Source organism: Oncorhynchus nerka, linkage group LG25 (genome assembly GCF_034236695.1).
Source record: "Oncorhynchus nerka isolate Pitt River linkage group LG25, Oner_Uvic_2.0, whole genome shotgun sequence".
In the NCBI taxonomy this organism is placed as follows: domain Eukaryota; kingdom Metazoa; phylum Chordata; class Actinopteri; order Salmoniformes; family Salmonidae; genus Oncorhynchus; species Oncorhynchus nerka.
Window position 1 is genome coordinate 2,787,086 of NC_088420.1, and position 22,772 is coordinate 2,809,857.

The window sequence follows — 22,772 nt, forward strand, 5'->3', positions numbered from 1 at the left end:
TGTCAAGCACACTTGGTGCTTATAATGATGTTGAGGCTACTGATAATGATGTTGAGGCTACTGATAATGATGTTGAGGCTACTGATAATGATGTTGAGGCTACTGGTAATGATGTTGAGGCTACTGGTAATGATGTTGAGGCTACTAATGATGTTGAGGCTACTGATGTTGAGGCTACTGGTAATGATGTTGAGGCTACTGGACTAATGATGTTGAGGCTACTGGACTGGTAATGATGTTGAGGCTACTGGACTGGTAATGATGTTGAGGCTACTGGACTGGTAATGATGTTGAGGCTACTGGTAATGATGTTGAGGCTACTGATAATGATGTTGAGGCTACTGGTAATGATGTTGAGGCTACTGGTAATGATGTTGAGGCTACTGGTAATGATGTTGAGGCTACTGGTAATGATGTTGAGGCTACTGGACTGGTAATGATGTTGAGGCTACTGGTAATGATGTTGAGGCTACTGGTAATGATGTTGAGGCTACTGGTAATGATGTTGAGGCTACTGGTAATGATGTTGAGGCTACTGGTAATGATGTTGAGGCTACTGGTAATGATGTTGAGGCTACTGGACTGGTAATGATGTTGAGGCTACTGGACTGGTAATGATGTTGAGGCTACTGGACTGGTAATGATGTTGAGGCTACTGGTAATGATGTTGAGGCTACTGATAATGATGTTGAGGCTACTGGTAATGATGTTGAGGCTACTGGACTGGTAATGATGTTGAGGCTACTGGACTGGTAATGATGTTGAGGCTACTGGACTGGTAATGATGTTGAGGCTACTGGACTGGTAATGATGTTGAGGCTACTGGACTGGTAATGATGTTGAGGCTACTGGTAATGATGTTGAGGCTACTGATAATGATGTTGAGGCTACTGATAATGATGTTGAGGCTACTGGATGTTGAGGCTGGTAATGATGTTGAGGCTACTGGACTGGTAATGATGTTGAGGCTACTGGTAATGATGTTGAGGCTACTGATAATGATGTTGAGGCTACTGGTAATGATGAGGCTACTGGTAATGATGTTGAGGCTACTGGTAATGATGTTGAGGCTACTGGTAATGATGTTGAGGCTACTGGTAATGATGTTGAGGCTACTGGACTGGTAATGATGTTGAGGCTACTGGACTGGTAATGATGTTGAGGCTACTGGACTGGTAATGATGTTGAGGCTACTGGACTGGTAATGATGTTGAGGCTACTGGTAATGATGTTGAGGCTACTGGACTGGTAATGATGTTGAGGCTACTGGTAATGATGTTGAGGCTACTGGTAATGATGTTGAGGCTACTGGTAATGATGTTGAGACTACTGGTAATGATGTTGAGGCTACTGGTAATGATGTTGAGGCTACTGGTAATGATGTTGAGGCTACTGGTAATGATGTTGAGGCTACTGGACTGGTAATGATGTTGAGGCTACTGGTAATGATGTTGAGGCTACTGGACTGGTAATGATGTTGAGGCTACTGGTGTTTGTTGTCTTCATTTGACCGGGCCTCATTGTCAGGAAGGGGGAGGGTCCAACGAGGCCTTCTTAATGTTAATAGGTACACTCACCTTACAGACAGGTGTTGATTGGGTGGCTAGAGAATAGGAGTCTGTAGGACTGCGTTGTAACACCTGTCCTCTTCTTCTCTCAGGAGTCAAACCCTTTGAGTGTCTGACGTGCGGCGTAGCCTGGGCCGACGCCCGCTCTCTGAAGAGACACGTGCGCACCCACACCGGCGAGCGGCCTTATGTGTGCCCCGAGTGCCAGGAAGCCCACATCGACGCCCGTTCCCTACGGAAGCACATGACCAAGTACCACGGCGACCTCCTGCCGGGGAAGATCATGCTGGAGAAAGATACGCTGCAGTTTCACAACCAGGGTACTCAGGTGGAACACGCAGTCTCCATCCTGGCGTCCGATCTCCCCCCCGAGCTCCGGCCCGTCCAGCCGCCGCCGGCCGAGGAGATCGAGACGGTGCTGATCACGGAGGAGACGGTGGAGGCGGTTCAGGCCGTTCAGGGTGACGGGGTCGCGACCTTGTCGGACCAGAGCATCATGCAGGTGGTGAACTATGTGCTGTCTCAGCAGAGTGTACTGCCCGGGGGGGTGAAGATGGAGGAGCAAGAGGATATACAAACCATGGAGGTGGTACACATGGCAGAGGTGGAGTGATGTGACAGACCAGAGGTGGAGTGATGTGACAGACCAGAGGTGGAGTGATGTGACAGACCAGAGGTGGAGTGATGTGACAGACCAGAGGTGGAGTGATGTGACAGACCAGAGGTGGAGTGATGTGACAGACCAGAGGTGGAGTGATGTGACAGACCAGAGGTGGAGTGATGTGACAGACCAGAGGTGGAGTGATGTGACAGACCAGAGGTGGACCAGAGGTGTGATGTGACAGACCAGAGAGGTGATGTGACAGACCAGAGGTGGAGTGATGTGACAGACCAGAGGTGGAGTGATGTGACAGACCAGAGGTGGAGTGATGTGACAGACCAGAGGTGGAGTGATGTGACAGACCAGAGGTGGAGTGATGTGACAGACCACCTAGTGGACAGCAAGAATGACTCGCATAGCCACTAATATCCCTAATCCTGAACCAGGCGGAGTGACTCTCGCATCCCTGACCTATCACAACCCAGGTGGACAGGTTGACACAGGACTGTCAGTCTCTGTCCTGAGGTGGAGGAACGGGGAATGTGTCAGATACCTGGGCGGTGTTCATTAGGGCACAACTGTAGCAAAACATTCTGCAATGGAAATCAATGTGTTCTTATGAGACGAATTCAGGTACTGCTCCCCTGTTTTCCCCCAATTGAACAGGCCCCTCTTGTCTACAGTGGGACAGAAAGGTACAAAGTTGACTATTTTTTACTGAATATATAGATTGAAAGCTCAATCCAGTCTTGTGTGTAAATAGTGGCAGTCATTTAAAATATTCTGTATTAATCTGGACGAGGTTGATGCATTCATGAATCTCACCACATACCATTGAATCTCAGATATTTTATTAAATGATAAAATAATCCAGTTTTCAGACTTTTTACTTTTCCTTCAGGACCATGTTTTATTTGCCATGTTTGTACAGCTGATCTGCAAGCTCATCGTCTGGTATCACTTCCCCCCCCTCTATAAGTTGATGCTCATCGTCTGGTATCACTTCCCCCCCTTTATAAGTTGATGCTCAACTACCACCTTCCTCCCCTTTATAAGTTGATGCTCAACTAGCACCTGCCTCCCCTTTATAAGTTGATGCTCAACTACCACCTGCCTCCCCTTTACCTTCCTCCCCTTTATAAGATGCTCACCGCCTCCCTTTATGGATGGGGAAACATACTATAAAGTTGATGCTTATGTCCTCCCCTTTATAAGTTGATGCTCAACTACCACCTTCCTCCCCTGACTACCGGCTGGAGGGGAAACATAATAAACCTATTGCTTATGTTCATCTTGTCTGTTTTTCTCTCAAAGACCACACAGTGTACAGGCTGACTTAGTACTGCCATTAAATGACTATTCTGCTTTAATGTAAGGCCATTCTGCATGTTTTAGTGTCACTAATGGGCATAGTACAAACTGTTTTAGTGTCACTAATGGGCATAGTACAAACTGTTTTAGTGTCACTAATGGGCATAGTACAAACTGTTTTAGTGTCACTAATGGGCATAGTACAAACTGTTTTAGTGTCACTAATGGGCATAGTACAAACTGTTTTAGTGTCACTAATGGGCATAGTACAAACTGTTTTAGTGTCACTAATGGGCATAGTACAAACTGTTTTAGTGTCACTAATGGGCATAGTACAAACTGTTTTAGTGTCACTAATGGGCATAGTACAAACTGTTTTAGTGTCACTAATGGGCATAGTACAAACTGTTTTAGTGTCACTAATGGGCATAGTACAAACTGTTTTAGTGTCACTAATGGGCATAGTACAAACTGTTTTAGTGTCACTAATGGGCATAGTACAAACTGTTTTAGTGTCACTAATGGGCATAGTACAAACTGTTTTAGTGTCACTAATGGGCATAGTACAAACTGTTTTAGTGTCACTAATGGGCATAGTACAAACTGTTTTAGTGTCACTAATGGGCATAGTACAAACTGTTTTAGTGTCACTAATGGGCATAGTACAAACTGTTTTAGTGTCACAAACTGCAACAGCATTTAATATACTTGGGATATTTTATTTTTTATCAAAATAAGTACATTGCAACATTTATTTACAATTCATTTTACAGTACGAGGTTCTGCTTTCAATGTACCAACAGAATGACATACTAGGGTCATTCATAGCATGTTCATTCAGTAGTTATAACACTTTTAATATTGAAATAAACTGTGTTTATGGCAACACTACACAGACCGCTTCGTGAGAACAGTGACATGTTGAGACCCCGATTTGATTCATTTAAATGAATAGAAATAACCCCTTTGTACCATAATGGCTTTTAACCGTGCACTATTCTAAGTCCAATCGTTTTTTTTTTTTTTAAGAGTAAAAAATACATAACAGCATGTAGCTTTTCAGAAAATAACTATACAAATGTATATACAATGATCTCAATAGTTTGGGCCATCTATCAAGTTAATCTGTAACAACAGTTTACAAAATGTGGTTCCAAAAAATACAGCAAAATAAATGAGAAAGAGCGTTTGTAAGACAATTTAAAAATTGTAGCCCAGTAAATGTTCAACAGACCCACAAAATACAAAAAGACTGTACATCGTGTTACAGACGGGGAGAACAAGCAGACAATGCAATTCATCCCAAATGCCACCCTATATACTTTCGACCGTAGGGTGCTATTTTTTTTTTTGGGGGGGGGGGGGGAACACAATACCAAAGAGGATCTGTAACAGTATTGTTATCACCTCGAGGGCTATGAGCGTGTTGAGTTGTTAAATACTTCAGATAAAAGTTTGTGTGGTAATGCAATTCTTATTCACGTAGAAATACAGTAAGTAGTTATGAACACGATAGTTTAACCAACACGAGGGTACCAACACGAGGGTAGCAACATTCCAGTAACTTCCCCCAAAAGTTATAAACACAACGGTTTAATGAACAAAAGGAAATAAATCCCCAGGTTTCTGAACATCCTGGAAACAGGAAGGTTAACACAGGCAGTAACACAGATACAAGGCAGTAACGATACAAAAAGGCAGTAACTTGTTTTGTGGTATAAAAAAAAAAAGAAATCAACCAATCCAACCTTTTAAACATCATTATTAATCACACTTTTCTCTGACACAAAGTAAAAAATATGTATCTTGAAATGTATACAATCAAGACCGGCTTGTGACCAGCAGGCAAAAACAGTGTTGTGGACTAAAAACAGCAGGCGATCATGACAGTCCCGTCTAGAGCAACAGACCGGGATTCAACCCAAGGTGCGGTAAAGAACAGAGCATCGCATTTATACTTTTAATGGTAATTTAGGCCGTAGTGTAATCTTGAGTATTTTATCATTTTTGGCCCGTATTTAGCGCAGTACAAATATGGCCACTAGAGGCCGCCACTCGCCAGTTGTGAGGTCACTTCCGGTGGCCGCACTATGGCAGTTGAGAAGTTTAACATTATCGGTCAACAGCACCGATAAATACATATTTATTTTGAAAGTAAGCGGGTGGAAAAGCACCATATTCAGTAATGTTTTCGGGAGGTCGTACATGTGTTTCCACAAAACGTATGAAAAGTCCGCTAGCCTACAAGCTAATGTAGCTGGTAGCCCCATAGCAACACTAGCTTCCCTTAGTAACGGTCCTTGACCAGCAACACTAGCTTCCCTTAGTAACGGTCCTTGACCAGCAACACTAGCTTCCCTTAGTAACGGTCCTTGACCAGCAACACTAGCTTCCCTTAGTAACGGTCCTTGGCTATCAGGCGTCCGACATTGAGCATCATCAGCATTTGAGGAAATGCTTTGAAATCGATGAAAGTTGCTTCTCTGCCCCGTGGTGCGCTTGCTTTGCGTCAATTGTTGACGGTTCATTAGATCTTGTGAATTGAAATGCGAAGAAAAAAGTTACATTTGGTTGCATGTGGCCTCGACTTTATACACACACCACTGATTATTTTACTATGAGTTAAGAAGTCAAGAAGCTGCTACTACTTGCTAGGTTCACAATGTAAACTAAAGCAACGTGTGTGTGTGTATAGAGGATTGTTTATTTAGAAAAACCACTAACAACAATGTAACGTTTTAATTTGGACCAAAGCCAAGGAGAAATGGCTTGAATCGTGCAAAGCTAACAGACCATTAACGACACAGTACAACAGTGGTGTGCAGAGCAGCATCTCGGAAACGCACAACCCGTCGGTCTTTGTCACGGATGGTTCTATTGCAACACCGGGTCCTACTCCCATCAGATAAAAACAAGAGGAAGAGGTTCCAGTGGGCAATAACACTGGACAATTTGAGGAGTGGAAACATCGCCTGGTCCGACTGAATGCCGATTCCTGGTACATCACGCTAGTGGCAGTGTCAGGATTTGGCAGAAACTCCTCACCCCCCAGTACAGGCTGGTGGCAGTGTCAGGATTTGGCAGAAACTCCTCACCCCCCAGTACAGGCTGGTTGCAGTGTCAGGATTTGGCAGAAACTCATCTCCCCCCAGTACAGGCTGGTGGCAGTGTCAGGATTTGGCAGAAACTCATCTCCCCCCAGTACAGGCTGGTGGCAGTGTCAGGATTTGGCAGAAACTCCTCACCCCCCAGTACAGGCTGGTGGCAGTGTCAGGATTTGGCAGAAACTCCTCACCCCCCAGTACAGGCTGGTTGCAGTGTCAGGATTTGGCAGAAACTCATCTCCCCCCAGTACAGGCTGGTGGCAGTGTCAGGATTTGGCAGAAACTCATCTCCCCCCAGTACAGGCTGGTGGCAGTGTCAGGATTTGGCAGAAACTCCTCACCCCCCAGTACAGGCTGGTGGCAGTGTCAGGATTTGGCAGAAACTCCTCACCCCCCAGTACAGGCTGGTGGCAGTGTCAGGATTTGGCAGAAACTCCTCACCCCCCAGTACAGGCTGGTTGCAGTGTCAGGATTTGGCAGAAACTCCTCACCCCCCAGTACAGGCTGGTGGCAGTGTCAGGATTTGGCAGAAACTCCTCACCCCCCAGTACAGGCTGGTGGCAGTGTCAGGATTTGGCAGAAACTCCTCACCCCCCAGTACAGGCTGGTGGCAGTGTCAGGATTTGGCAGAAACTCATCACCCCCCAGTACAGGCTGGTGGCAGTGTCAGGATTTGGCAGAAACTCATCACCCCCCAGTACAGGCTGGTGGTGTAATGCTGTGGGGAACGTTTTCCTGCCACACGTTCAGGTCTCTTGATACCAATTGAGCAACGTTTGAACACCACACAATCAATTTCCTGAAGAATTCAGGCTGTTCTGGAGGCAAAAAGGGTCTGACCCGGTACTAGATGACTGTACCTAATAAACCGTCCACTGAGTGTATATCCTGTTGTTTTTTGCAATATTTGTGAATTCGTTTATAATTTATTTATGAAATGGTAGCAGTTGACAGATGTTTGCTAAGTGGGTCAACAGCAAGACAGAAGCACTTACGTAAATACATTTTTCTATCTTTATAATTTTGAAGGTCTCCTCTGTCGTAACGCACTTTGGATTGAATCCTGGCCATACACCTTCTTTGGCCCAACAACAACAACAACAACAACAAATCCCCCAAAAGGTTTCCTCTCATGCTTTAGCATCGGAATGGATTATAGAACCTATCAAAGCAAATCACAAAAAGCAGTTAAGAGTTTTGTCTCAAGAAAAAAAAATTTTTTGTTGTTGTTGAAAAATTCTGAAATGTATCTTTTCTAAAACCATAATTTGTCTCATCCTCTAGCTGGCTGCTATTGAAGGCTTTTCTAAAACCATAAAATAAGTGCATTTTTATTTGCATAGTATTTTGCTATTTAGGCTATCTGAACTAAGGACCAGGGTCCAGTTTCCCGCTAGCGATGTAAGTCAGGTCTTATGACGATGTACTTAGCTGGTCTGAGGCAGGTCGGTGAACAACTTCCAACAATGGTTTTTTGTGTTCTGCTCCAAAACGAGGGTTGTTCTAACAATGAACTTCGATGCTTTTGAGGAAACCGGACCCAGAGCACTTTGAAGCAGAGAATTCCTAGTTCTGTACCGTGATACGAGAGTGGTTGGTCAACAGGTGTGTGACAGAGGCGGGGCTTCAATCCAAGGACCATTGCCGACAAGCGTACCGCACTCGACTTTTAATGATAATGGTAATGATAATGGTAATGTTAATGATAATGGTAATGTTAATGGTAATGATAATGTACGCTTGAGCCGACATCCCCAGCGTTTACTGTAAAAGTGATCTCTGAATGACAGGAAAATGGCCGTTTTACAGACCCATTGGTACAGTGCGCTTGTCAAACAGTGCACCTTAGATTGAAATTCCATCCAGAGTGCGAGAGGTTTTCTATTCCCCCTCCTCTTTGATGCGCTGCTGCTTGTTGCGTCGGGAGTCCAGGTCGAAGGAGAAGTCGGACCAGTCGTCACGCGGAGGGAAGGAGATGGTCTGGCGCAGGGTGAAGCGCACGGCGTCGATGACCCGCTCGCCGCGGGCCTCGGAGGACCCTACGCTGACGGCGGAGGCCCCGCTGGAGGTACGCAGGATGTGAGGAGGAGGGGAGAACTCCATGCTCTGCCGGTGCTCCATGATGCCCTTCCAGATGACGTGCTGGAACTCCTGCGGGATCTTCAGCCGGGACAGGTCCTGTGGAGGGGGATGACATCACACACTGGGGGTTAGTCTCTTTAGCCTCGTTTAGTCTTCTCTCTCAGGCTAGGCCCAGGGCCCCAGCAGGCAGCCCAATGCTCTCAGGCTAGGCCCAGGGCCCCAGCAGGCAGCCCAATGCTCTCAGGCTAGGCCCAGGGCCCCAGCAGGCAGCCCAATGCTCTCAGGCTAGGCCCAGGGCCCCAGCAGGCAGCCCAATGCTCTCAGGCTAGGCTCGGCGCCAGGCAGCCCAAAAAATGAAGAGTAGTTCTGATTACAAAAATAGACAAAGATGACTTGCAGATAAACATTCCTTTTTCATAATTTTTTTTTTCTTGCCTTACACGAAGGCTCAGGCCTCCTGAAGCCAGCCGACCCTTCTCTCTGAGTTTAACCACACAGGTGCGTGCGATAGGCAAGGCCTCACCTCCAAGTTATAGTTCTCGATCTGGTAGATGTTGGTCAGGCCCTGTGCTGTGAAACAGTCCAGGCAGGCTGCGCAGCCCAGCCGCAGAAGAAAGCTGCAGCGGAACACAGAAGGAAACTGGTTAGTAGTGAAAAATACCTCGGCATTCTTGGAATAACTGTATTAGACTGTTCAACGATACAGAGAGCTCTGTCAGATCCAATACAGAGAGCTCTGTCAGATCCAATACAGAGAGCTCTGTCAGATCCAATACAGAGAGCTCTGTCAGATCCAGTACAGAGAGCTCTGTCAGATCCAATACAGAGAGTTCTGTCAGATCCAGTACAGAGAGCTCTGTCAGATCCAATACAGAGAGCTCTGTCAGATCCAATACAGAGAGCTCTGTCAGATCCAATACAGAGAGCTCTGTCAGATCCAATACAGAGAGCTCTGTCAGATCCAGTACAGAGAGCTCTGTCAGATCCAATACAGAGAGCTCTGTCAGATCCAGTACAGAGAGCTCTGTCAGATCCAGTACAGAGAGCTCTGTCAGATCCAGTACAGAGAGCTCTGTCAGATCCAGTACAGAGAGCTCTGTCAGATCCAGTACAGAGAGCTCTGTCAGATCCAATACAGAGAGCTCTGTCAGATCCAATAAGAGAGCTCTGTCAGATCCAATACAGAGAGCTCTGTCAGATCCAGTACAGAGAGCTCTGTCAGATCCAGTACAGAGAGCTCTGTCAGATCCAGTACAGAGAGCTCTGTCAGATCCAGTACAGAGAGCTCTGTCAGATCCAGTACAGAGAGCTCTGTCAGATCCAATACAGAGAGCTCTGTCAGATCCAATACAGAGAGCTCTGTCAGATCCAGTACAGAGAGCTCTGTCAGATCCAGTACAGAGAGCTCTGTCAGATCCAGTACAGAGAGCTCTGTCAGATCCAGTACAGAGAGCTCTGTCAGATCCAATACAGAGAGCTCTGTCAGATCCAATACAGAGAGCGCTGTCAGATCCAGTACAGAGAGCTCTGTCAGATCCAGTACAGAGAGCTCTGTCAGATCCAATACAGAGAGCTCTGTCAGATCCAATAAGAGAGCTCTGTCAGATCCAATACAGAGAGCTCTGTCAGATCCAATACAGAGAGCTCTGTCAGATCCAATACAGAGAGCTCTGTCAGATCCAGTACAGAGAGCTCTGTCAGATCCAGTACAGAGAGCTCTGTCAGATCCAGTACAGAGAGCTCTGTCAGATCCAGTACAGAGAGCTCTGTCAGATCCAGTACAGAGAGCTCTGTCAGATCCAGTACAGAGAGCTCTGTCAGATCCAATACAGAGAGCTCTGTCAGATCCAATACAGAGAGCTCTGTCAGATCCGATCCAGTTATTTAGAACCATGTTAGTTAGAGCGGTTCAGGTTTTGGTGACAAAACTAGCGCTAGGAGACGCATTTAAAGCCGTGTTGAAATTGTTCTGTCAATATTGTGTCTCGTCCTGACTTTTTAATAGAGCCCACAACTGTCCAAGAGCATCAACAGATGTGTGTTATCAGTGGTGGCTGGTGCCACTTTTTATTTTAATTTGATTTTAAATCGGAGGACGGGCTCTTGGTAACGGAATGAATGAAACATGATCAAACAGAGATACTGTAAAGCCATTCCAGCCATTACTATGAGCCGTCCTTCCTTCACCAGCCTCCTCTGGTGGTTGTTTAGCTAGGTACCTGGAGATGCTGCTGTCCATGGGATAGGGAGGCGGGGGGGTGCAGTGGGAGCTGGGCACCATGGGTAACTGGGGCTGCAGGATGTGGGCGGGGCTCAGGGCCGACATGTCAGCATTCATAGCCATGTGGCCCATCATCGGAGTCACTAGAGAAACCATAGAGATCATAGTTTTATCTCTATAAAAGGAAGCAATCTACTGTTAGCCAATGTGGCCAATCGTCAGAGTCACTAGAGAATCACATGGACTTGTGTGAGTGACTCTTAAAGGGGGTAATTTGACATTTTTAAAATGTCAAATGTATCTTCAGCACCATTACTATGGTTCAGATATTTATGTAGATTAGGGGCAGTGAGCATCATAACGTCACTCCAGAAACAAGCTTCTGTGAGCGGTACTCTTTAAAGCCACAATCTGTCATTTTGGTTTTTTTCAGCCCTAAGGGATGAGGCTGGACAAATGTAAGAACTCTTAAACGGTCTCTGAGATTGTGTATTATCTACATAAGATAGACGGGGGGGTCACCTCGACAACAATACATGAGGTGGAGGAGGAGAAAGGGAACATGCTCAGCCATCTACCGTCTTACTAAAATAGTGAAAGGGCAACGCCAAGAATAATACATGTCCTGAGAATAGGACAAGGACCTGCAGCGAGACAGACAGGGGCCTCTAGACAGGACAGGGGCCTCTAGACAGGACAAGGGCCTCTAGACAGGACAGGGGCCTCTAGACAGGACAAGGGCCTGCAGCGAGACAGACAGGGACCTCTAGACAGGACAGGGGCCTCTAGACAGGACAAGGGCCTCTAGACAGGACAAGGGCCTCTAGACAGGACAGGGGCCTCTAGACAGGACAAGGGCCTCTAGACAGGACAAGGACCTGCAGCGAGACAGACAGGGGCCTCTAGATAGGACAAGGGCCTCTAGACAGGACAGGGGCTTCTAGACAGGACAGGGGCCTCTAGACAGGACAGGGGCCTCTAGACAGGACAAGGGCCTCTAGACAGGACAAGGGCCTACAGCGAGACAGACAGGGACCTCTAGACAGGACAGGGGCCTCTAGACAGGACAAGGGCCTCTAGACAGGACAGGGGCCTCTAGACAGGACAGGGGCCTCTAGACAGGACAGGGACCTCTAGACAGGACAAGGACCTGCAGCGAGGCTCCAGAGGGGAGTCCCACAGGGATTTTTAAAATGTATTTTACCTTTATTTAACTAGGCAAGTCAGTTAAGAACACATTCTTATTTACAATGACAGCCTAGGAACAGTGGGTTAACTGCATTGTTCAGGGGCAGAACGACAGATTTGTACCTTGTCAGCTCGGGGATTTGATCTTGCAACCTTCCGGTTACTAGTCCAACGCTCTAACCGCTAGGCTACCTGCCGCCCCATTGACCCAGACGAGGAAGCGTTCTGACAGGGGGCTGAGAGTTGAACAGGGACAACCTACACATCCCTCCCAGTGCCACTTGTGCCCAGACAGATACAGCTATCCTCCCTGAACGCGTGGTACTGGAGTTGGCAGGGGAGTTATGACAGGGACCCAGACACAAAGACAGGACAGGGGCCTCTAGACAGGACAGGGGCCTCTAGACAGGACAGGGGCCTCTAGACAGGACAGGGGCCTCTACCTCTAGACAGGACAGGGGCCTCTAGACAGGACAGGGGCCTCTAAACAGATCAAGTCAGACAGGGGGAGCAGAATCTCTCTATACAAAGGGGTAAGGCACACTTACTGTCAGTCAGGCCTTGGGCCATGGAGGAGGGGGTGAGGGTGTTGCGTTGCTGGGGGTTGATGAGCTGGCTGACGGAGGGGAGCTTGTTGACCTTGCCGTGGGGGGGAGGAGGGGAGCTGGAGCCATACTGGGGCTGGGGTGCCATGGCGCTCCTGGGGCAGGGGAGAGGAGGGTACAGGCCGTTACTCTCATCGCCCCAGAGATCCCATCTTTAACGACAAAGGGTCAACGTGCCTGTTAGTTACACTGGAAAACAACATGTTCATTTTTACTGTTCAGTTAACATTGACAAGGTTAGGTAATCATTTAGCTGTTATTCTCAAACATGAATCTCTTACACGCCAATGGGTGTTTTCAACACGATCGGAAATTATTCAATTGAAGCGCGCCATAGAAACTCAAAGCATCTCTCCGTGACTGTAAAGTGTACGTGTCATCTAGATTCAGATTAGCGTCAACCGTCGATAGCAGACGTTTTGGAGCAGCTGCTCTTGCCGCCCCCCCACCCCGCTCTCCTTAGACGTTCAGAACATCTATATACGAATAATGAAGCTCAGATTAAACATCATTCAATTAAACGGAGGTGACATCTACCGTCCTAGTGGAGGAGTAGATTACATCTATCATCCTGTAGATTACATCTATCATCCTAATGGAGGAGTAGATTACATCTATCATCCTGTAGATTACATCTATCATCCTGTAGATTACATCTATCATCCTGTAGATTACATCTATCATCCTGTAGATTACATCTATCATCCTGTAGATTACATCTATCATCCTAATGGAGGAGTAAATTACATCTATCATCCTAGTGGAGGAGTAAATTACATCTATCATCCTAATGGAGGAGTAGATTACATCTATCATCCTGTAGATTACATCTATCATCCTGTAGATTACATCTATCATCCTAATGGAGGAGTAGATTACATCTATCATCCTGTAGATGACATCTATCATCCTAATGGAGGAGTAGATTACATCTATCATCCTGTAGATTACATCTATCATCCTGTAGATTACATCTGTCATCCTAGTGGAGGAGTAGATTACATCTATCATCCTGTAGATTACATCTATCATCCTGTAGATTACATCTGTCATCCTAGTGGAGGAGTAGATTACATCTATCATCCTGTAGATTACATCTATCATCCTGTAGATTACATCTGTCATCCTAGTGGAGGAGTAGATTACATCTATCATCCTAATGGAGGAGTAGATTACATCTATCATCCTGTAGATTACATCTATCATCCTGTAGATTACATCTATCATCCTAGTGGAGGAGTAGATTACATCTATCATCCTGTAGATTACATCTATCATCCTAGTGGAGGAGTAGATTACATCTATCATCCTAATGGAGGAGTAGATTACATCTATCATCCTAATGGAGGAGTAGATTACATCTATCATCCTAATGGAGGAGTAGATTACATCTATCATCCTAGTGGAGGAGTAGATTACATCTATCATCCTGTAGATTACATCTATCATCCTAATGGAGGAGTAGATTACATCTATCATCCTAGTGGAGGAGTAAATTACATCTATCATCCTAATGGAGGAGTAGATTACATCTATCATCCTAATGGAGGAGTAGATTACATCTATCATCCTGTAGATTACATCTATCATCCTGTAGATTACATCTATCATCCTGTAGATTACATCTATCATCCTGTAGATTACATCTATCATCCTAATGGAGGAGTAGATTACATCTATCATCCTAGTGGAGGAGTAAATTACATCTATCATCCTAATGGAGGAGTAGATTACATCTATCATCCTGTAGATTACATCTATCATCCTGTAGATTACATCTATCATCCTTACATCTATCATCCTAGTGGAGGAGTAGATTACATCTATCATCCTGTAGATTACATCTATCATTCTAATGGAGGAGTAGATTACATCTATCATCCTGTAGATTACATATATCATCCTGTAGATTACATCTATCATCCTGTAGATTACATCTATCATCCTTACATCTATCATCCTAGTGGAGGAGTAGATTACATCTATCATCCTGTAGATTACATCTATCATCCTGTAGATTACATCTATCATCCTGTAGATTACATCTATCATCCTTACATCTATCATCCTGTAGATTACATCTATCATCCTAGTGGAGGAGTAGATTACATCTATCATCCTGTAGATTACATCTATCATCCTGTAGATTACATCTATCATCCTGTAGATTACATCTATCATCCTGTAGATTACATCTATCATCCTGTAGATTACATATATCATCCTGTAGATTACATATATCATCCTGTAGATTACATCTATCATCCTAGTGGAGGAGTAGATTACATCTATCATCCTGTAGATTACATCTATCATCCTGTAGATTACATCTATCATCCTGTAGATTACATTTACATTTACATTTACATTTAAGTCATTTAGCAGACGCTCTTATGTAGATTACATCTATCATCCTAATGGAGGAGTAGATTACATCTATCATCCTAGTGGAGGAGTAGATTACATCTATCATCCTGTAGATTACATCTATCATCCTGTAGATTACATCTATCATCCTGTAGATTACATCTATCATTCTAATGGAGGAGTAGATTACATCTATCATCCTGTAGATTACATCTATCATCCTGTAGATTACATCTATCATCCTAGTGGAGGAGTAGATTACATCTATCATCCTGTAGATTACATCTATCATCCTGTAGATTACATCTATCATCCTAGTGGAGGAGTAGATTACATCTATCATCCTGTAGATTACATCTATCATCCTAGTGGAGGAGTAGATTACATCTATCATCCTGTAGATTACATCTATCATCCTGTAGATTACATCTATCATCCTAATGGAGGAGTAAATTACATCTATCATCCTAGTGGAGGAGTAGATTACATCTATCATCCTAGTGGAGGAGTAGATTACATCTATCATCCTGTAGATTACATCTATCATCCTAATGGAGGAGTAGATTACATCTATCATCCTGTAGATTACATCTATCATCCTGTAGATTACATCTATCATCCTGTAGATTACATCTATCATCCTAGTGGAGGAGTAGATTACATCTATCATCCTGTAGATTACATCTATCATCCATCATCCTGTAGATTACATCTATCATCCTAATGGAGGAGTAGATTACATCTATCATCCTGTAGATTACATCTATCATCCTAATGGAGGAGTAGATTACATCTATCATCCTAATGGAGGAGTAGATTACATCTATCATCCTGTAGATTACATCTATCATCCTGTAGATTACATCTATCATCCTGTAGATTACATCTATCATCCTAATGGAGGAGTAGATTACATCTATCATCCTAGACTGGGGGTAGAATGTTGGATAAAGCTGATCTGATTGAATAGAGCCCTTAGTGGCATCATGGGTTTGAGCTGAGGGTTCCTTGTTTTTCAAATGAAGAGATGAAGTAATGTAAGAGGAAAAACGAGAAGGAAAAGTCAAAGCAGAAAATACATTTATTGAGTTCTGACAGACCAAACGAACCGCAACAGCCATGCATCACAACAATCTGTTTCAAACAGTCAGAAAGTTCTCCGTAGAATCTGCTCTCTGTACATAAAGGCATATCATGTCATGAATCTGTCAATCCTAAATAAATGCTAAATATCTTTCAGAAAATTTAACAAAAACAACAAAACAAACTGTCCTGCAGTGACCTTATACAACATGACCAGCATGATCACAGTGATTATAGACCTCTCCCCATAACACTACTGAGTCCCAAATGACACCTCTCCCCATAACACTACTGAGTCCCAAATGACACCTCTCCCCATAACACTACTGAGTCCCAAATGGCACCCTATTCCTTTTGTTATAAACTACTTTTGACCAGGATCCACAGGGCTCTACCTAGGACTGCCAACAGGGCTCTACCTAGGACTGCCAACAGGGCTCTACCTAGGACTGCCAACAGGGCTCTACCTAGGACTGCCAACAGGGCTCTACCTAGGACTGCCAACAGGGCTCTACCTAGGACTGCCAACAGGGCTCTACCTAGGACTGCCAACAGGGCTCTACCTAGGACTGCCAACAGGGCTCTACCTAGGACTGCCAACAGGGCTCTACCTAGGACTGCCACAGGGCTCAACCTAGGACTGCCAACAGGGCTCTACCTAGGACTGCCAACAGGGCTCAACCTAGGACTGCCAACAGGGCTCTACCTAGGACTGCCAACAGGGCTCTACCTAGGACTGCCAACAGGGCTCTACCTAGGACTGCCAGGGGGCTCTACCTAGGACTGCCAGGGGGCTCTACCTAGGACTGCCACGGGGCTCTACCTAGGACTGCCACGGGGCTCTACCTAGGACTGCCACGGGGCTCTACCTAGGACTGCCACGGGGCTCTACCTAGGACTGCCACTGGGGCCCTACCTAGGACTGCCACTGGGGCCCTACCTAGGACTGCCACTGGGGCCCTACCTAGGACTGCCACTGGGGCCCTACCTAGGACTGCCACTGGGGCCCTACCTAGGACTGCCACTGGGGCCCTACCTAGGACTGCCACTGGGGCCCTACCTAGGACTGCCAGGGGGCTCTACCTAGGACTGCCACGGGGCTCTACCTAGGACTGCCACGGGGCTCTACCTAGGACTGCCACGGGGCTCTACCTAGGACTGCCACGGGGCTCTACCTAGGACTGCCACTGGGGCCCTACCTAGGACTGCCACTGGGGCCCTACCTAGGACTGCCACTGGGGCCCTACCTAGGACTGCCACTGGGGCCCTACCTAGGACTGCCACTGGGGCCCTACCTAGGACTGCCACGGGGCTCTACCTAGGACTGCCACGGGGCTCTACCTAGGACTGCCAGGGGGCTCTACCTAGGACTGCCAGGGGGCTCTACCTAGGACTGCCAGGGGGCTCTACCTAGGACTGCCAGGGGGCTCTACCTAGGACTGCCAGGGGGCTCTACCTAGGACTGCCAGGGGGCTCTACCTAGGACTGCCAGGGGGCTCTACCTAGGACTGCCAGGGGGCTCTACCTAGGACTGCCAGGGGGCTCTACCTAGGACTGCCACGGGGCTCTACCTAGGACTGCCAGGGGGCTCTACCTAGGACTGCCACGGGGCTCTACCTAGGACTGCCAACAGGGCTCTACCTAGGACTGCCAGGGGGCTCTACCTAGGACTGCCACGGGGCTCTACCTAGGACTGCCAGGGGGCTCTACCTAGGACTGCCACGGGGCTCTACCTAGGACTGCCAACAGGGCTCTACCTAGGACTGCCACGGGGCTCTACCTAGGACTGCCACGGGGCTCTACCTAGGACTGCCACGGGGCTCTACCTAGGACTGCCACGCGGCTCTACCTAGGACTGCCAGGGGGCTCTACCTAGGACTGCCAACAGGGCTCTACCTAGGACTGCCAGGGGGCTCTACCTAGGACTGCCAACAGGGCTCTACCTAGGACTGCCAACAGGGCTCTACCTAGGACTGCCAGGGGGCTCTACCTAGGACTGCCAACAGGGCTCTACCTAGGACTGCCAACAGGGCTCTACCTAGGACTGCCACGGGGCTCTACCTAGGACTGCCACGGGGCTCTACCTAGGACTGCCACGGGGCTCTACCTAGGACTGCCAGGGGGCTCTACCTAGGACTGCCAGGGGGCTCTACCTAGGACTGCCAGGGGGCTCTACCTAGGACTGCCACGGGGCTCTACCTAGGACTGCCAGGGGGCTCTACCTAGGACTGCCAGGGGGCTCTACCTAGGACTGCCAGGGGGCTCTACCTAGGACTGCCACGGGGTTAAAAATAGTAATTATATAGAGAATAGGGTGTCATGGGGAAACACATCGTTAGGTTTGAGGCCAGCTCCAAAGACAAAACAACAAAAGCTCAATCAATAGACAAGTGAAGTCTTGTAGAAAAACACTAGTGCTTGGTTCCTGACCAGCCCCAGCCAATAGGAGGAGAGGTCAGCCGAGAGGCGGATACTATGCATGTCCCTGTCCATAACTCAAGTACTAGCGTCATTTTGACCATCAGCAACACAAACTTAAAAAGCAACCAAAGACATGAATGGTGCTTTAAACAGGATATAGGTTATGTGCTGTATAGCCTCATCGCTGACCATAGGGTCACAGGCGGTAGAGCATGGCGGTTACAACGCCAGGGTTGTGGGTTCGATTCCCGCGTAGGACCAATATGAAAAAAAAATATGAAAATGTATACACTCACTACTGTAAGTCGCTCTGGATAAGAGCGTCTGCTAAAGGACTCAATGTAAAACATTTTAATGAAACAAACTGAATTTTGAATAACTCAAAGCGCCCTCTGCTGTTTGCGACTGGTGTTGCCGCACAGCTACAAAGTTTATTATTTAAAACATTTTTTTTTAAATCTGTCATGCAAAACTTCTTAATATCTGACTTTTCTAATGTGACAGCATCTTATCAGTAGACTGGTATGCAGAGTACTTGCCAGACAGACTCAACTTTGAACATATTATGTGTATGAATAGGAAAAAAAAAACGTTTTATTTCATGAACATGAAGCACCAACAGACTGTTTATCTGTTTATTTAACTCTGTTTGGAGAATGTGAGAGTTTCAATAGCGGCACAATCTCAGAGAAGGAACACAGAGACCGAGGAGAGAAGGAGAGACAGAGGTAGAAATAGAGGGAGGGAGGAGAGAGAATATTAGAAAGAGCCCTGAAAGAGGGAGAGAGAGAGCAAGATAGAGGAGCCCCTAATCTGATTGTGGCTGAGGTTTGAGGAGCACGGAGGAAACTGAAGGGAGGAGGAATGTGAGGATGAGGTGAGTCTCAGGAGGTACTGCATCGTCTCCTCTGCTCTGCCGCTAGGGGTTCCAGGAGCTCTGAACGTAGCCGGGCTTTAAGCAGACTGCAGACAGGAACCAGAGAAGAGAGAGAGAAGAAGAAAGTAAGGACTCGCTTTAGGAGAGTAGGAAACAGAAACCAGAGAAATAAACCAGTAGAAAGTCAAAAGTTAAGAGGAGAGAGTTACAAAATAGAGAAACAGAGGCATTTGGAAACACAGTATTGAAGAAGAAAATAAATGATGGCCATTTCAGTGCAGTGTGGCCATTTCAGTGCAGTGTGGCCATTTCAGTGCAGTGTGGCCATTTCAGTGCAGTGTGGCCATTTCAGAGCAGTGTGGCCATTTCAGAGCAGTGTGGCCATTTCAGTGCAGTGTGGCCATTTCAGTGCAGTGTGGCCATTTCAGTGCAGTGTGGCCATTTCAGTGCAGTAACATTCACCTCCAGAAGAGGGCACTATTAGACAGCCATAGTATCATAAATCGGGAGACTCTGGACTTGACTGTCCAACAGGATCAGAATAAAGCAACAGGTGAAAGGTCATGGAGAAGAGAGTGAAGCAACAGCGGGCAGAGAAGAGGCATGAGGATCTGATTAAGAGAACAATCTAGAACACAGTCCAGTCAACTATGCTACAAACTACAGATTTTCAGTCTAGAATAAGTACAGCTGTTCTGACCAGTTTGTTGAGTTTGAGAATGTTGAAAATAATCCCCAAAACATGAATAGTGTAAAGCATAGTGTAGGCTAAATACTGTTCTGTTCTTATGAAATGAACCTGTGACAGCATTGCAGCATATTAAACCCACTTGGGCCCTGCCCTCTAGTGTGTCATACATGCTGCACTGCCACACCCAGCCACATTGTGGATGGGGCGCCAGAGAGCAGGACGACAGAACCCAAACTAACAGTAAAACATAAAATGGGCTACGCCTAAAAACAGGCTTTTCAAACCAGGATTTTTTTTTTTAAAGCAAATGTAAGCATTATGTCAGAGAGTCTGCCAGTTTTCTAAATGAGAAACGATAACAAAAGCAGTAATTATCATAGGGCGTCAAAGAAAGCAGAACACTATTTAAAACTATAATTTACAGATAACCGCCTTTTTCTCCCCAGCCCTTAAACTGAATGGGCGAGGACTGAGGGCAGGGGCGGACTGGCCATCTGGCATTTCAGGCAACTGCTAGTCTATTTTTAGCCCAGTGGGCCAGTCTAACTTGTTGTTGTTTTTTGCGCAAAATGATCATTATCTGGTTCTTTGAGGGGGAAAAAATTGTTCCCGGCGTGTTAGAAATGCCAGGGCCGATTTCTGGTCCCAGTCCGCCCCTCAATGTGGGAGAGGGAGGGCAGCATTTGTGTATGAGAGTGTATGAAAACACTCAAGCCAATTACTGGGACTGACTGGATATGGGATTTGGAAACGGCTGCTGTTGTGCAAACCTGGCAGAGCACCTGAAGGAGTTTCCATTAGTCTATTGAGGCTTCATCTGGCTGTTAATGTGTAAAAAAAACAAACAGAGGCTTGTGCAACAGAGCGTAGGTTCTGATGCTCAGGTTGTACAACAGAGCGTAGGTTCTGATGCTCAGGTTGTACAACAGAGCGTAGGTTCTGATGCTCAGGTTGTACAACAGAGCGTAGGTTCTGATGCTCAGGTTGTACAACAGAGCGTAGGTTCTGATGCTCAGGTTGTACAACAGAGCGTAGGTTCTGATGCTCAGGCTTGTACAACAGAGCGTAGGTTCTGATGCTCAGGCTTGTACAACAGAGCGTAGGTTCTGATGCTCAGGTTGTACAACAGAGCGTAGGTTCTGATGCTCAGGTTGTACAACAGAGCGTAGGTTCTGATGCTCAGGCTTGTACAACAGAGCGTAGGTTCTGATGCTCAGGTTGTACAACAGAGCGTAGGTTCTGATGCTCAGGCTTGTACAACAGAGCGTAGGTTCTGATGCTCAGGTTGTACAACAGAGCGTAGGTTCTGATGCTCAGGCTTGTACAACCGAGCGTAGGTTCTGATGCTCAGGCTTGTACAACAGAGCGTAGGTTCTGATGCTCAGTCTTGGAAAACAGAGCGTAGGTTCTGATGCTCAGGCTTGTACAACAGAGCGTAGGTTCTGATGCTCAGGCTTGTACAACAGAGCGTAGGTTCTGATGCTCAGGCTTGGAAAACAGAGCGCAGGTTCTGATGCTCAGGCTTGGAAAACAGAGCGCAGGTTCTGATGCTCAGGCTTGTACAACAGAGCGTAGGTTCTGATGCTCAGGTTGTACAACAGAGCGTAGGTTCTGATGCTCAGGTTGTACAACAGAGCGTAGGTTCTGATGCTCAGGCTTGTACAACAGAGCGTAGGTTCTGATGCTCAGGCTGTACAACAGAGCGTAGGTTCTGATGCTCAGGTTGTACAACAGAGCGTAGGTTCTGATGCTCAGGTTGTACAACAGAGCGTAGGTTCTGATGCTCAGGCTTGTACAACAGAGCGTAGGTTCTGATGCTCAGGTTGTACAACAGAGCGTAGGTTCTGATGCTCAGGCTTGTACAACAGAGCGTAGGTTCTGATGCTCAGGTTGTACAACAGAGCGTACGTTCTGATGCTCAGGCTTGTACAACAGAGCGTAGGTTTTGATGCTCAGGCTTGTACAACAGAGCGTAGGTTCTGATGCTCAGGCTTGTACAACAGAGCGTAGGTTCTGATGCTCAGGCTTGGAAAACAGAGCGCAGGTTCTGATGCTCAGGCTTGGAAAACAGAGCGCAGGTTCTGATGCTCAGGCTTGTACAACAGAGCGTAGGTTCTGATGCTCAGGCTTGGAAAACAGAGCGTAGGTTCTGATGCTCAGGTTGTACAACAGAGCGTAGGTTCTGATACTCAGGCTTGGAAAACAGAGCGTAGGTTCTGATGCTCAGGCTTGGAAAACAGAGCGTAGGTTCTGATGCTCAGGTTGTACAACAGAGCGTAGGTTCTGATGCTCAGGTTGTACAACAGAGCGTAGGTTCTGATGCTCAGGTTGTACAACAGAGCGTAGGTTCTGATGCTCAGGTTGTACAACAGAGCGTAGGTTCTGATGCTCAGGTTGTACAACAGAGCGTATGTTCTGATGCTCAGTCTTGGAAAACAGAGTAGGTTCTGATGCTCAGGTTGTACAACAGAGCGTAGGTTCTGATGCTCAGGTTGTACAACAGAGCGTAGGTTCTGATGCTCAGGTTGTACAACAGAGCGTATGTTCTGATGCTCAGTCTTGGAAAACAGAGTAGGTTCTGATGCTCAGTCTTGGAAAACAGAGTAGGTTCTGATGCTCAGGTTGTACAACAGAGCGTAGGTTCTGATGCTCA

General features: G+C 46.5%; 2 protein-coding genes across 6 annotated transcripts in view; one reads left to right on the forward strand and one right to left on the reverse strand.

Moving 5' to 3' along the window:
- zbtb11 (zinc finger and BTB domain containing 11) overlaps nt 1-2,297 on the forward strand; it is a 47,054-nt gene extending 44,757 nt beyond the window's left edge. Inside the window, 1 exon segment of the mRNA XM_065009475.1 lies at nt 1,661-2,297. Within this exon segment, the coding sequence (XP_064865547.1) occupies nt 1,661-2,181 (521 nt within the window). The 3' untranslated portion in view covers nt 2,182-2,297.
- A 5,531-nt stretch (nt 2,298-7,828) lies between these two features.
- Nucleotides 7,829-22,772, reverse strand: part of LOC115124387 (tumor protein 63-like) — a 134,076-nt gene continuing 119,132 nt past the window's right edge. For 3 of the 5 annotated variants that reach the window (XM_065009477.1, XM_065009476.1, XM_065009480.1), the window contains 4 exons: nt 12,624-12,832; nt 10,886-11,030; nt 9,190-9,283; nt 7,829-8,762 (listed from right to left, as the gene is read on the reverse strand). In XM_065009477.1, the coding sequence (XP_064865549.1) occupies nt 8,466-8,762; nt 9,190-9,283; nt 10,886-11,030; nt 12,624-12,832 (745 nt within the window). In that variant the 3' untranslated portion in view covers nt 7,829-8,465. The remainder of the gene's footprint in view (nt 8,763-9,189; nt 9,284-10,885; nt 11,031-12,623; nt 12,833-22,772) is intronic. The other 2 variants (XM_065009478.1, XM_065009479.1) reach the window with 1 other exon arrangement.